The sequence below is a fragment of the Taudactylus pleione genome, unplaced genomic scaffold (assembly GCF_031769625.1).
Source record: "Taudactylus pleione unplaced genomic scaffold, aTauple2 ptg000230l, whole genome shotgun sequence".
In the NCBI taxonomy this organism is placed as follows: Eukaryota; Metazoa; Chordata; class Amphibia; order Anura; family Myobatrachidae; genus Taudactylus; species Taudactylus pleione.
Window position 1 is genome coordinate 476,866 of NW_028284632.1, and position 14,678 is coordinate 491,543.

The 14,678-nt window shown below is 43.3% G+C and overlaps 1 protein-coding gene across 2 annotated transcripts in view; it reads left to right on the forward strand.

Moving 5' to 3' along the window:
• The first annotated feature begins 1,696 nt into the window (after nt 1–1,696).
• The window catches only part of FAF1 (Fas associated factor 1), a 305,642-nt gene continuing 292,660 nt past the window's right edge, over nt 1,697–14,678 (forward strand). For both annotated transcript variants that reach the window (XM_088479291.1, XM_088479292.1), the window contains exon 1: nt 1,697–1,972. In XM_088479291.1, coding sequence (XP_088335417.1) covers nt 1,928–1,972 — 45 coding nt within the window. In that variant the 5' untranslated portion in view covers nt 1,697–1,927. The remainder of the gene's footprint in view (nt 1,973–14,678) is intronic.

A 14,678-nucleotide genomic window follows, 5' to 3' on the forward strand; every position in this document is an offset into this window, starting at 1 on the left:
TATCTCTCCCTGCTATAGCATTATCCCCATGGCCAGTTCAGCCTGGTACTGGTTATTGGATAATAGGTCGAACCCAGGCAGTTTTTTCCCCCTATTTTCCAATAATAGCCCTGGCTGAGATATGTCGAGGCTGGTTATTGATTAGGGAAGGGGACACCACACATTTTTTTTCACTATTTCTTACCTCATAGTGATCAGTGCAGTGCTTCTCCCAAATGTGCCTGTCTATGTTTATTAGATTGTTACTTAATTATGTACGATCGTTGCTGCTTTTGGAGTGATAACCATTGTTTGTATAATATTGGTGTTCACTCCAAGCATACGTCTACTTTCATATTTTTTTTCTCCGGGAGAAGCCCGGAGAGGAGATGCAGGTTGACAGAGATGGGGGTGGGGACAGACTAGTGCATCATTAGGCCATCCTCCTCACAGTAAAATGCACATATTTAAATAGGGGGTGGGACCAAATGATGCAATTCTCATAGAGGGGTGCAGGGGGGGTTACCCCCAAAAATCGGGGTCCCACCGCAGGTTCCGGGAGAAGGTAAGTATGACTCCAAGCTGTCTGAAGCCATGAGACTCCCAGACTCCACTGTGTCAGCACCGCAAGCACCCCACTAGCACTAATGTATGTCCCAAGGCATTGATTCAATGGAAATCCATCCTCTCGGGTCAGCAACTTTAGATGGTATGTGGCAAACTCTGTTGGGCCCCCCCGCCTCAAAAGAATTCGGGACTCTCCTGGACTTTCGAGAGTTGCCATTTATGGTGTTTTCCATGTTCTGTAATGCTTTGTACTGTAAGTCTTCCGCAGTTTATCTTGTTTTGTTTGCATAGGTTTTATGCACTTTGCTGCATAACCCTTGTGGAGCTATGTAAATAATACTAATAATCATAATATTAATATCATCAGAGAGCAAGACTAAAGCTGGCCATCCATTACACGATGCAGGGACGACGGCACGATTACGACGCCGTCATCTCCCACGGCGTGAAGTGCATACACTGAACGTTCAGTGTATGCAGATCAATCCCCGAACATGGCACCCTGACGGCGGTCGTCAGGTTGACCATCATGTTCGTGCGATGATTGATGTTAAAAACGATCAGCGGGCGCGCGCATTGCTGGTCGTTATTAACCTTTTACTGCCCGATTTGTGAGCGATTACCAAGCGATGGAGCGATATCGACTGTCATTATCGCTCCATCGCTAGGTTTAATCGCCTAGTGGACGGGCATCATTAGGGGGTCAATTCTATTAGTCGCGATTATCTCGCAGGCGCAAGTCAATGCTGCAGTTGGCGCACTTTACGGCAGCCCGGATTCGCAGCCCCATAGGGCTCCGAGCAAAATTCAGCAAATTCGGCTGGAGTGGGCCCCCAAGGGTGCGAGGTGCTGGTCCGTTGCCGGAGCTTTAACGCCGTTGCAACGGCAACTCGCTCCCTACGCCTGGTATAGGATTGGCCCCTTATTATTATTATGGCAGATAGGCAGCAATCTCAGCTCTGAGGCTGATTACCCATCACTATCCATAAGGACCCCGAGAATCACCATCAACACACCTCACAGCACTACCTGCTGACACCCATCCTAGGCTAGGACCACTGACTGACAGCAGCCAGCAGCCATGCTCCTTTTATTTACTCCCTTGTTGCCATGGCAACCGGAGGAGCCGTCACGTGATGCCGGCGGCCGCAAAGCGCCTGTCGTTGCGACTCCGGTGACGAGCAAAATGTGCGACAGCGCCGTGCGGCGGGGGGAGAGTAGCAGCAGAGACGAGAGCAGCAGCGCCTGGCAGCGGGGACACAGCAAGCACAGGCCCGGCGGGACCCACAGACCGAGACACGGGAAGGACATGCCCCGGGGGCCGGACTGGTGCTCATGATCTGCTAGCCGGGCTCCCATCGTTGATACCCACCGGGGCGACATGGCCTCCAACACCGACCGAGAGATGATCCTGGCCGACTTTCAGGTGAGGGGACCTGGCAGTCGTTCTGAACAATTCAAATCCGCTGTCACTAATTTTGGGGCAGGCACACAGGGATCCAACCTCACTAACCCCTATATACTATTACTACTAATCCCTGGGCACTACTACAAAGACTAACCCTCTATATAGTACTAATAACCCCCATGTACTACTGATACTAACTTCTATGTACCGTACTACTTATAACACCTATATTTATTACTAATTACAACCTCTGTGCACTACCAGTAACAACCCCAACCCATATGTAGTACTGCTGATACTATCCCCTATGTACTGCTGATACTATCCCCTATGTACCGTAGTACTGCTGATACTATCACCTATGTACTTCTACTACTAACCCATATGTAGTACTGCTGATACTATCACCTATGTACTTCTACTACTAACCCATATGTAGTACTGCTGATACTATCCCCTATGTACTTCTACTACTAACCCATATGTAGTACTGCTGATACTATCCCCTATGTACTTCTACTACTAACCCATATGTAGTACTGCTGATACTATCCCCTATGTACTTCTACTACTAACCCATATGTAGTACTGCTGATACTATCCCCTATGTACTTCTACTACTAACCCATATGTAGTACTGCTGATACTATCCCCTATGTACTTCTACTACTAACCCATATGTAGTACTGCTGATACTATCCCCTATGTACTTCTACTACTAACCCATATGTAGTACTGCTGATACTATCCCCTATGTACTTCTACTACTAACCCATATGTAGTACTGCTGATACTATCCCCTATGTACTTCTACTACTAACCCATATGTAGTACTGCTGATACTATCCCCTATGTACTTCTACTACTAACCCATATGTAGTACTGCTGATACTATCCCCTATGTACTTCTACTACTAACCCCTTTGTCGTACTACTCTAATAATACCCCTATGCACTACTACTACCTATGTATTACTAACCCCTATGTGCTAATAGTATTAACCTCTATGTACTAATACTAACCCCTATGCTCTAATAATAATACTGACCAATATGTACTAAATACTAACACCTAGATACTAATACCCCCTATGCACTACTACTAGCACCTGTGTACTATTACGAATACTAGCGCCTGTGTACCATTGCAAATAGTACTACTAGCACCTGTGTACTACTACGAATACTAGCACCTCTGTACCATTATGAATACTACTACTACTAGTAATACTACTAACCCTCATGCACTACTAACAATTACATTATCAGGGAACTGACAGTGTTGCTGGTAAATCACTTCCCTGAAATTCCCATAAAACCTCCCAAAGATGACGACATGGTTATGTTGCAGTAGTCCTGGGTTTCATGTTTTGGGGACAGGCAGAACCATCTACTGTAATTACAAAATTGTGGTTTTGTCATTAGCTTCCTCTATATGACCATTTATATGAGCATTTATTTTCAAAGCAATATTTTGACCATGTCAAAGTGACTCTGTTGTAAGTTGGGTATCTGTTCTTTGTATTGATGAACAGATGCGCTTATTATAGTAGCCATATGTACAGTATGTTTATAGAAGTACACTCCATTTTTGTACAGTGCTATTATACACAGAAGCCCTGTAAAATTGCTGATAAAAACTCGTTTATGGGTTTTGGGCAAGTACTTAGGTTAATTTTTGCCATATACATGGTTTATTTTTCGTTATGAGCTGTATGTGTGTGTTTATTTCATGGGATTCTGTTCTCAGACTGTTCATTGCGTTGGAAAACCGCTACGTTTAAAATGCCCGGTGAGGAAATAGGCCTTTTGTGATTAATGTTTTTGTTTAGAGTCTTTTGGAGCCTACTTATCAACTGTATTTGCTGTGGTAATCATTTCTGCATGACTGCCACTAAAATAAGTAAGCAGGCTATTTATTAAGCCTCTAATGCAGGATAGAACACAAATATGACCTGCATCCCAGGGAGTACAATCTATGGGGACGTGCTATATACTGCTGCATGAAGTAATGCCATTTTGGCGATTGCCTGTTCTTACCTATGGGGAGAGGGTCTGGAGTGCAGAGAGGTATTAGGGTCCTTCCACCTTCTCTGACCGCCACAGCATACATGGGCGGCATAAGGAAAGCTCAGGAAGGACAGAAATTTCCCTTGGAGCAGAAGGGCTCCTCTGCTAAAATGGTACCTGGCAGTGTTAACTTTTGCCTCTACTATTGGTTGTGAAAGTGTTATGCTTTGCCAAGACATCTGCTTATTGGAGCAGCTGTCCTGGAATGGGGCTAATGGTGAATAGCCCTGAAATGTATTATGTTGCTGCAAATAGGAACATTGGATTTCTGTGAATTTATCACTGTACTGACATTTAGGCCAACACAGCAGTTGAAAATCTTTTTTTTGCAGTGTCATGTGACAATCACATTACATTATATTGTTTTCTCTGCAAACAGAATATAAGAGCAATCTTAATAATTTAGACCATGTGTTTCTTTGTTTGTCCTATGAAAGATTACGCTTTGCAGATCATTGCGTATATGACAGTACTGCTTTATTACTGTTACAGGTTGAGTCTCTCATATCCAAATATTCCGAAATACGGAATTATTTTGGCATGACTGAGATATTGAAACCTTTGATTTTTGATGGTTTAATGTACACAAACTTTGTCTAAGGCACAAATTATTAAAAATATTATATAAAATAACCTCCAGGCTGTTTGTGTATAAGGTATGTACAGAAATGAAATTAATTTATGTTTCATATACAAACTTTGCTTGAGCCACAAAAGTATTGAAATTATTGTATAAAATGACCTGCAGGCTGTGTGTGTAAGGTGTATATAACACATACCGTATATACTCGAGTATAAGCCGAGTTTTTCAGCACATTTTTTTTTGCTGAAAAAGTACCCCCTCGGCTTATACTCGAGTGAAGTGTAGCGCTGATCGGACGGAGATCGGTCAGCGCTACACAGCACAAACACACAGCCGCCGGAGCCGGCAGCTGTGTGTTTGCTGTAATCAGTAGCCGCTGAGAGTCTGTCAGACTCTCAGCGGCTGCTGCTGCTCCCACTGCTGGAGCCTTCTTCCGGCTCCCGCAGTGGGTAATGGGAGAGATGTCATGAGTAATGACGTCTCTCCCATACAAAGCGGCCGGAGGAACTGTTAGCGGCGGGACCAGGAGCTGGAGTTTCAGGTAAGTGATATTACGTCTGTCTCTACCGGGGGGCGGGGGACTACAGGGGGCGATTACTACAGGGGGCACTAAAAGGGGTTATTACCACTGGGGGAACTACCAGGGGGGATTACTACTGGGGGGCACTAAAAGGGAGGATTACCACTGGGGGTACTACCAGGGGGGGATTACTACAGGGGGCACTAAAAGGGGTTATTACCACTGGGGGAACTACCAGGGGGGGGATTACTACAGGGGGAACTACCAGGGGGGTTTACTACAGGGGGCACTACCAGGGGTGGATTACTACAGGGGGCACTAAAAGGGAGGATTACCACTGGGGCACTACCAGGGGGGGATTACTACTGGAGGCACTGAAAGGGGGGATTACCACTGGGGGCACTACAAGGAGGGATTACTACTGGGGGCACAACCAGGGGGAATTACTACTGGGGGCACTACCAGCTGCTGCTATTTCCCACCCTAGGCTTATACTCGAGTCAATACGTTTTCCCAGTATTTTGTGGTAAAAGTAGGTACCTCGGCTTATATTCGGGTCGACTTATACTCGAGTATATTCGGTAAATGCATTCTGTGTGTATATTTGGGTCCCATTCCCAAGATATTTCATTATGATATGCAAATATTCCAAAATAGACTATTTCGTTATCCAAAATACCCCTGGTCCGAAGCATTTTGGATATGGGAGACTCAACCTGTATTAACATTTGAAAACTTTGAAAAAGACCAATAGATATCTATGATATAAAAGGAGGGCTTAGTGTTTTCCCTATAACACTACATCCCCGCCACCAACAGAACTGCAAGGGACCTGTGGAGATCAGAAACTGAATGCCAGGAAAAGTTTGAACATAAGTGCTGTTGTGCGCCTTTAGTTATGATGATAATCTGTCTCTTTTATGAACAAGTATTATGGAGGTCTCTTCCAGACAGGTCTAAGAATTGTCAGTGAGTTAGATGTTTTAACATGTTATATTGGAACAATCTATACCAGAGCTTTAAATTGGGTAAACTGTATACACTGGACTTCCGATTATTAGACTGCTTGGATTCAATGCAGATAATCTGACTTTCAATAAAGCAATATAATGACATGTTGGGAAATACCTGATTTACTCCAAAGACATTTTAAACAGAGAAATTGAACATACCATATTTTATGCATATAGGAAAAATTCCCTAACTTTCCACTGCAGTATTCATAAGAGTAAAGTGTCATGAATTATCACCCCACCCCATAAATCTAAAGTCCCCTTTGCTTTGGACATATGGGTGCTGCTGTAGGCCAAAAAGCTTAAATGGCAAAGCATGACCTGTCAGTGTGCCACTACTGGTCGTGTCCTTGTGTGTGGATTCACCAATCTGTACAGTGTATGTGTTACTTAGGAGACTGCAGGGCATACTTGTTTTCCATACTTTTTCTTCTGAATTTAGTGTATCAAGCAATTGAGAAAACAAATTGAACAGATAAAGCACACTGTAGCGTACACGCATTTGAATATCATTTCATGGGGGCGATTAAATTGTTTTTGGGTGGCGATAATTAATGGGCGCCCAGCGGGGCAGTTGAATTGCTTTGGGTGGCAAATAATTATTGCACTTGTCGCGCCCAAAAGCACCGGGTTTAGTTTCATTAAGTGGCTAAACCCTTCTAAAGTCTTGGTTAGGGCACCGAAAACAGTGTTTTTGCAGATTTCTGCATGTGCTCCCATGGCACTCGCACCTGATCGGAGCAACAACTGAATTGAATTTCTCCGTTGAGCACCCATTGCTAACTGGTGCCCATTACTACAATAGAATTTCCCCATACATGACAGATGTGATGAGCAAATTGTATTTAAGCCGTCTGTATTTCATACCCAACCCCTCAGGAATACTAATGCTGGGTACACACCTAACCAATATATTTGCAGATGATGGTTGTTCATACACACTGACCAACCATCATCTGGCTGCGGGTCCCGCTGGCCGGGGGCATGTTGTGCACCCTCCCCGTGGCCTCTGCTGTAAGTTTACGGGGTGGTCAGCTGACCGTCTGTACACACAGCACAATGCCCCAATATATCTGCAGATATATTGGGCTTCAGCTGTGCAGCACAGCCTGCGCGATATGTCTCTGAACTATGTCGTTCACAGACATATTGCTGGTACACACTGGGCAACGCAATTGATCACCCAATATATCTACCAGTGTGTACCCAGGATTACAGTGCATGTTTTCATATCTCCTTGCTTGAGCACAGCTGTATTCACTACTGACTGACAGATGTTTAAAGATCCACAGGTGTTCATTTTTTATTTCACTTGTGTTTCTCTGAGGAGGCCAGGAAAACATTCATTGTTAGGGTTCCCGGAGGAATAGAGTACTGAGACACTGCCTTTAGCTGGCCATACGCAGGATCAACTTTCATCCAATTAGATGCTTGGAATAAAATCTTTTAATGTATGACAACCGGCAATTTGCACCCAAACACCGAAACACAGACGAAAGCGGTTGTTAAGACCAGTTGGATAAATCTGTCTGGCTTAAACAACTAGTCTGACCGTTTTTGTCCATTTTCTGGGATTTGGAGCAAATGGAACATCAGCAAGTTTTGCTGTCTTGAGGGCATATGTATTAAGCTGTTTGTTGAAACTGCATAATTTTATTTGTTCCTATGTACTAAAGCACAATGCAGGAGATTTCACAGAAATCTCCAGCAAAGTGCCAATTGAGGCTGCAGATCACAGTCCCCATTATTATCAATGGGGGCTATGATCTGAGTCTTATGTACTAAACTCCAAAAAGGAAAGCTTTTCGCCCCAGTAGTTTACACCAACTTCAGATGGTGTAGACTGCTTTAAGCCTATGGGGGCTCCTCTGCAACCCCCGGCCAGCTCTTGAAGCTGACACTGTGCACATGCGCAGTATCAGTCTCCCCCAAGGAAGTCATTCACTTTTGTAAAAGACTTCCACAATTTGCCGGGGATATAACTCACAGGGACAGTGGTTACCGCAACTGCTGTCCCTGCAAGCTCCCCTTGGTACATAGCGGGGATAGTTTCATTAACAATGAAAATATCCCCTGCGAGACAGTTACATAATAATCCCGACAGTACCGCAATTATTAGTACATAGACCCCTTGGTCACTGAACCTCCTGCCGGTTGCGCCCCTACAATTCCTTTTCCTTCAATGGCACGGAGGTCTCGCCTTGCAGATAGGCCAGCCACAAATAGAATTGTAGAGGATAAACTTGTCACTTTGAGGATACTATTTTACACAGGAATATATTTTTATTGTGCTTAGTGCCTCTTAATTTAAAGTTGCCGCCATATAAACTGAAATGTTCGGGTGCACCAGTAATAAGAATCCAAAGTAACCACCCTAGTGATCGGCATATAAGATCCAGAAAGATGCTAAACCTGAACTACTTTAAAACACCACTTAATAATAATTAATATCCAAATTCCAATCCTTTAATGGATTTAAAAAGTATTCTTCTATCCATCTAATCTCTGTAGAAATGGAATAGTCAATTGTGTTCATAGTTTCATCTTCAAAGTGCATATGGAATTGCGGTACGGTCAGTGGCTGAACCCAGGTTTGTTAATAACCTATACCAAACCTGGCTTAATAGAGGGACCCTAACCCTTTGTTTCTTTCCTTGTGCGCTCTACTTAAAAGGCCATTGTTTTTCTTCTCTTACCAATAATACAGTAGCCTGCTTATCTTTTATTTAATAGAGATGTCCTGCTCACTTTGCCTGATGTTTAGGGGTTGGAGGATAGGGGCTGTCCATGTTTTGTGGCGTGCCCATATATAGATGTATCCTCATACATCTAGCCTCAATATGCCACGCAGCGCAGCACAACGTGCCTGACGTCAGTGAGCCGCCAGGTACCGTGTAACTCTGCAAGCGTTGGGCATGTTTTTTTGCTGTTTGTGTCCAAGATGCACTGCGATGCCACTAACATGCATGAGCATACTGTGCAGATTAATGTGATGTGACATTTGTATATCTGTGCACCTGAGTCTGTTAATGAACCACAACGGAACTTGGAATGAGAAAAGCTTTGTTGTTGCACTTCCTATACAGATTCAGAGACTCAGTCGCAGACAGATATACAAATGAATAAGCACAGTCTGCTGGTGCGTCTTAGTCGCATTGCATTGTTACTTAGAAACATTTTCGGCAAGTAAGATGCCCGGCGCTAACAGTCTCACGGGACCTGGCACGCCGAAAGGGACTTTTTTGCGCGACTAGCAAAGATGTATAATGAAACATGTAACCCTTAATAGGTGGGAGGATAGGGTCTGCCTTGTGCTTCGGAAGTACGTTATATGACCCTGTGCGGGGTAACCACACCTTCATGGGGTGTAATGACCATATACTGTACATTAACACTTTATAGGTGGGACTATAGGGGCTACTTAGCACTTTGGAGTGTGCGGCACCCCCCCGTTGTTTTGTGACTATGCATCCCCAGTTTGGTATGACCATTTAACCCTTTTTTGATTCATAAACATCAATTTTGTTTACAAGCAGAAAACATTTAGTCCCACAACATTTATAGGTTGCTAACAGACATTATTGCAATGTACTAAGCCTTTGTGTGCCATAGCTCATTATAGGAGTCCCCTAGTAGCTGTATTGCACACAGACAGAGGTGACTGTGTTGTGCTGACTCCCATGCCAGGCTATTGCTCTGACTCAGCCTGCGGTTCCCATGAGTAAGCAGAAAACAGATCAGTTTTGTGGCTGTTTCATGAAATCAGCTGCCGCTCCCCTTTCTTTTGTTCGCCTTGTTACATAGCGATTTGTGTTGAGAATCTGCAGTCACTCGTACAGTCATTGTCCTGCTTTCACAGATTCCGTAGTAAAATTGGATTTATAGCTAGTCTGCAATCCATGGAATGAAACCATGGTGACTAGTAGCTCTCATAGCTTATGGCTGATTCCTGTAGATCTCGTTTTGTACATAACTGTCTGACTATGGGGCATATTCAATTGGTAGCGAGGTTTTGTCCGCAAAAAAATCACGTAGACCTTGCGCCCAATTTTGAAATACTGTCGGTATGCGTACTCCCGCTATTAAAATAAATGCACGTGGGAGTAACAGCCCTGAACAAAAGAAACAAAAAAAAACTACCTCTCCTCCTGGTCTCCACGGCTCCTGGTCATCTCCCCTCCATCAAGAAGTTGCCAGATCGCATGCATCCCGCCCATTTCCTAGCGAAGTTGGCCGGATGGAGAGATTTGAGGAGAAATTTGCGGATCAGTAGGGAGGAGGCAGGGCTTTAATGACGCAAATGGCATCATTTAGTTTCGCCCCCTCGCGGCCCCACAAATCGCGTGTTTCTCTTGTAAAGGGGGTGGGGCTTAATGACGGCTTTAGTCTGGCCCCGCCCCCAAAGCAGAGAGCAGCAGCTCCTCTACAGCTGGTACTGGAAAGGATTCCTTAAATGTCGGTAAGTATTGGTTGAACCATTCTTGCTTTAACCATGCAACTGGCAAGGTCAGAATTGTCTTGTAGTCTCTCTCTGTGTTATAGGGATGTCCATCTGTGGTTTTCTATCGATGGTGACCAATAGATAACCATCGATTGTACAATAACAATCTATGGTGAACCATCAATGGTTTGCGCTACTCATGTGAATAGATGCCAACGGCATTATGAATACCTAATAATCTTTATACCCTAGAGTCGCTATTTAGCGTTGCAAGTCGCACAAGAAATAATTGCTTTCCAGACTTTGAGTGTGGTTCCAAAGCACAAAAAGTTATTATTCACATAAAAGCATTTAGTTACACGCCTTGATCTAAAATACAATTAGCGCAAAAGATTATTCAATCACAAGGTACAGTCGATACATACGCAGGCGCTCTGGATCCAGATTTCCTGCATCAAAGGTGAAGCCTCAGTCGTCATATTCTTTCTTTTGACGAACTACTGGACATAGAGCGCCTGAATATATACCGTATAGAGAGTGGGCAATACAATAGAAAGGGTTGGCATAATCCCATTGGTTCTTCCTCTTGGTTCTTCTGTTTATGATGTAGTTCATAGGTCAGTTTGTACAGTGGTAGTTCAGCCCTCCAACGGCTCTTTGTGTATCTTTTCCTGCCGAAGAACAAGTCTGAACTGGCTAATAAACATTACATTACAGAGAACATTTCAATACCTAACTCTCTATGATTCATAACTTGCAGATGCATGTTGCGATCTCCTTGCCGATGGAACCGGAGATCTGCAAATAAACAGTGGTTTAGAATGACACCAAGCATGGTCTGTTTATTATCATGTACTAAACCCTAGATGTCAAATACCTGCATTTCACAACATAACTGATAACAAGTAAAACCTCTAATATTAACATTAATGCTAGGGAACCTTACAGTGTAAGTATGCAATGTGTAAGTGTGGGGACATTGAGTAAAGACACTAGTATGCGTTGTGCGTATACGTGTTTGTGGAGTACATTATGAAACGTGCTTTGTGGGTTGCTCATATTATATGTATTAATAAATGTACGTATTTGTATAATGAGGACTTTTATCTTAGGGCAGTGGCAGACGCACAACGCTAATAATCATAATATAGCGCCGTACACGGAGGTATCGTGTACGCGCCGCAAGACTGCGTCGTGCGGACAACGCAAAATGGCGTCGTGAAGATATTATTGTTACAATTTAGGTCTCAGCTTACCATGCGGCTTCGACCGCATCTATTCACACAGCGGGGAGAGCTTGGGGGAATCCCAGCGTCTCCAAGAGTGCTATGCATGTGCCCTACAGTGATGAAAAGGGGGCGCATCTTAAGACCATGCCCCTTTTTGGACGCATGCACCCTCGGCACGCAAAAGTGCCCTTTTGTGAATGCTGTGGGGGGCGATTCAATTCAGCGCACTGGTAATAGTGCCGGGTGCTAGGAGAAATCAGACTAAAGTGTCGGGCGAGAGGTTAACAGCCTCATGGCCGGCACTTTAGCCGGAGAATGCCAGTTCTCGACACTAAACACCCAGGTTAAGTCGCGAGAACCGGCATTCTTCAACTAACAAGTTGTTATAGTCAGACTAATCTGCAAGGTGAACTGAATATCTCTGGGACCAACTTCCCGGTGCTATTCATCTCGCTCTGAATTGAATCGCCTACTAGATCTCTTGTATTGATGATGTCAATAAAGTATGTTTTTGTTATAGTTCAGCTTTAACTTTAGGGATCGAGATGAAACAAAGTGCAAATTATTTGTAGGTTATTTACACAATGATGCAGCTTTCTTGAAAATCGGTTAAGTATTTTTTGTGCCAACGTGGAGCAAACAGAGGGGATGATTCAATTAAGCGCGAGGTGAATAGCGCCAGGAAGTTGGTCCCAGAGCTATTCAAGTCACCGCGCTGTTTAGTCCAACTATTACAACCTACAAGTTGTCGGAGAATGCTGGGTCTCGCGAATTAACCTGGGTGTTTAGTCACGAGAACCGGCATTCTCTGACTAAAGTGCCGGCCGCGAGGCTGTTAGCTGGCACCTCAGGAGTGTACGAGAAGAAATTATTTAGTCTGTAACAGCGAGATGATTCAAAGATCTCCGGGAGCTCCTTCCCGGTGCTATCAACAGCGCGCTTAATTGAATCGACCCCAGACAGACACAACGTTCTTTACTAGGTGATTTGGCTTCACAGGGTTAAAAGTATATTTTGCACGGTCTCCCTTTTTAATTACACTGTTAAAGTTTTTGGTGTGTTCATCTACAGAGAAGTGTCATAGGGAAATCTGACGTTACAAAGATAATCAGGAGGCCACGGGTGTGTGAGTTTGTGTGCGGGCATATGGAGACGCCCTCTGCTTTATGATGATTCAGTTGTCATGTATCAGGGTTGTTGATGCACTCGCATGCTAGTAGACTGTTCTGCTGTGTAGGCTGTTGTACAGAGTCTGGTGATCACAATGTTGTTGTTGTTTTTTTTTTTTTTTTTTCTTTTGTAGAATTCCTCAATGTTTAGAGAAAGCTGAAAGTAAAAGGATGATATGTAGTATTAATTTACAATGTGTTAAAACATTAATTTGCATTTTTTTTTTTTTAATGTGGCCTTTGCATGTCACTCACCAAGCTCTTTTTTTAATTACATTTACATAAAGGTGTACTTATCCTAGTCATTTATTTATAGAATAGCTATTAATGGTGGTCAGAGATACTGTACATAGCTAAGGGGTTGGGGAGTTTCCACAACTGTGTTGTTGTTGTTTTTTTTTTTTGTTGATGTACCAAAGTTTTCCTGTCTTATTTTGTTTTTGTTTATCTTAGTGATTTGCATGACACTGCATTGAGCCCCCCAGAGCTTAAAAAGGCAGGTGTTAAAGGGAAATGCAGCTTGAACTCTGCTTCATAAACTGATCAAACAATGATAATTCTCTTTGACAAGGATTTTTTTTTTTACCTGTGCTTTTTATTTTACATATTTATGTTTAATGAAACTTTAAACTACTAATGTGCCTGTTCAATCTGTCACCTGTCTCCCCTGAATGACATTACATAGACACGATAGAATGTCTCCTAAAACGAGGTATCATTGTAAACGTGGGTTTGAATCCGCACAGGATTGATCATCCTGTATCCTGGTCATGTAAAAGAACCAACATCAAGGCTATCTTTGTCAATAATTTAATATGGCACTAGGTTGGTGGTGCTCCCAGATAATTCAGAAAACACTATATCCAAGATTAGCTGCTGAGCGGCAACGAAAGTAAATAAATTTGTTTAAAACATTGCTTTTATTATTATACACTTAAAATGGCGAAAACGTACATGTTAAATGTGAAGAAATAATAACTCAACTAGCTGAAGTACCTGCCATTGCCCTGGGTTTACATCTTCAAGTTAAGTTTTATTATGCAATGTCATCCAAATCCATCCAGTGGAAGGCCCAGAACAGGCTCCCTGGGTCAAAGTTCTGCCCAGCATACACCAACTGGATGTCCGATTTGGACCTTAACCCCCTAGTATGTCTTCTGGGATCCAGTGTTACCACTCTGTGATGTTTTCATCCAAATCCATCCAGTGGAAGGCCCAGAACAGGTTCCGCGGGTCAAAGTTTTGCCCAGCGTACATCAATGGGAGGTCTGTCCGGGACCCTAACCCTCCTAAAACCTGGCCAGGATTCAACTGGAACTCTTCGTGTTGGTTTAATCCCAATCAATGCAGGGGTGTCCGACTGCATAGACAGACAGACAGACAGACTTTATATATAAGATAGTGTATTATCACAGAATGATGGCAGTTATCAATTTAACTTCTTTCCCAGGATAATGTATTTGTCCTCAGTATATCTTTCAATTATACTCCCGGGAGAGTGAAATGTGAGTATGGCGAAAATATGTAGGTGTTCCCTCTGTTACATTATAGAGACAGACCATCAGGGGTGTTATTCTGAGAAAAAGCCCAGGACTACTCTCTTCGGATCACCCAAAAAATTATATTACAGGTGTGATTGTTAAGGATCAATGAACTAATAGGATGCTAAATTACTATAGTAACGTCAACTTGCCTATTC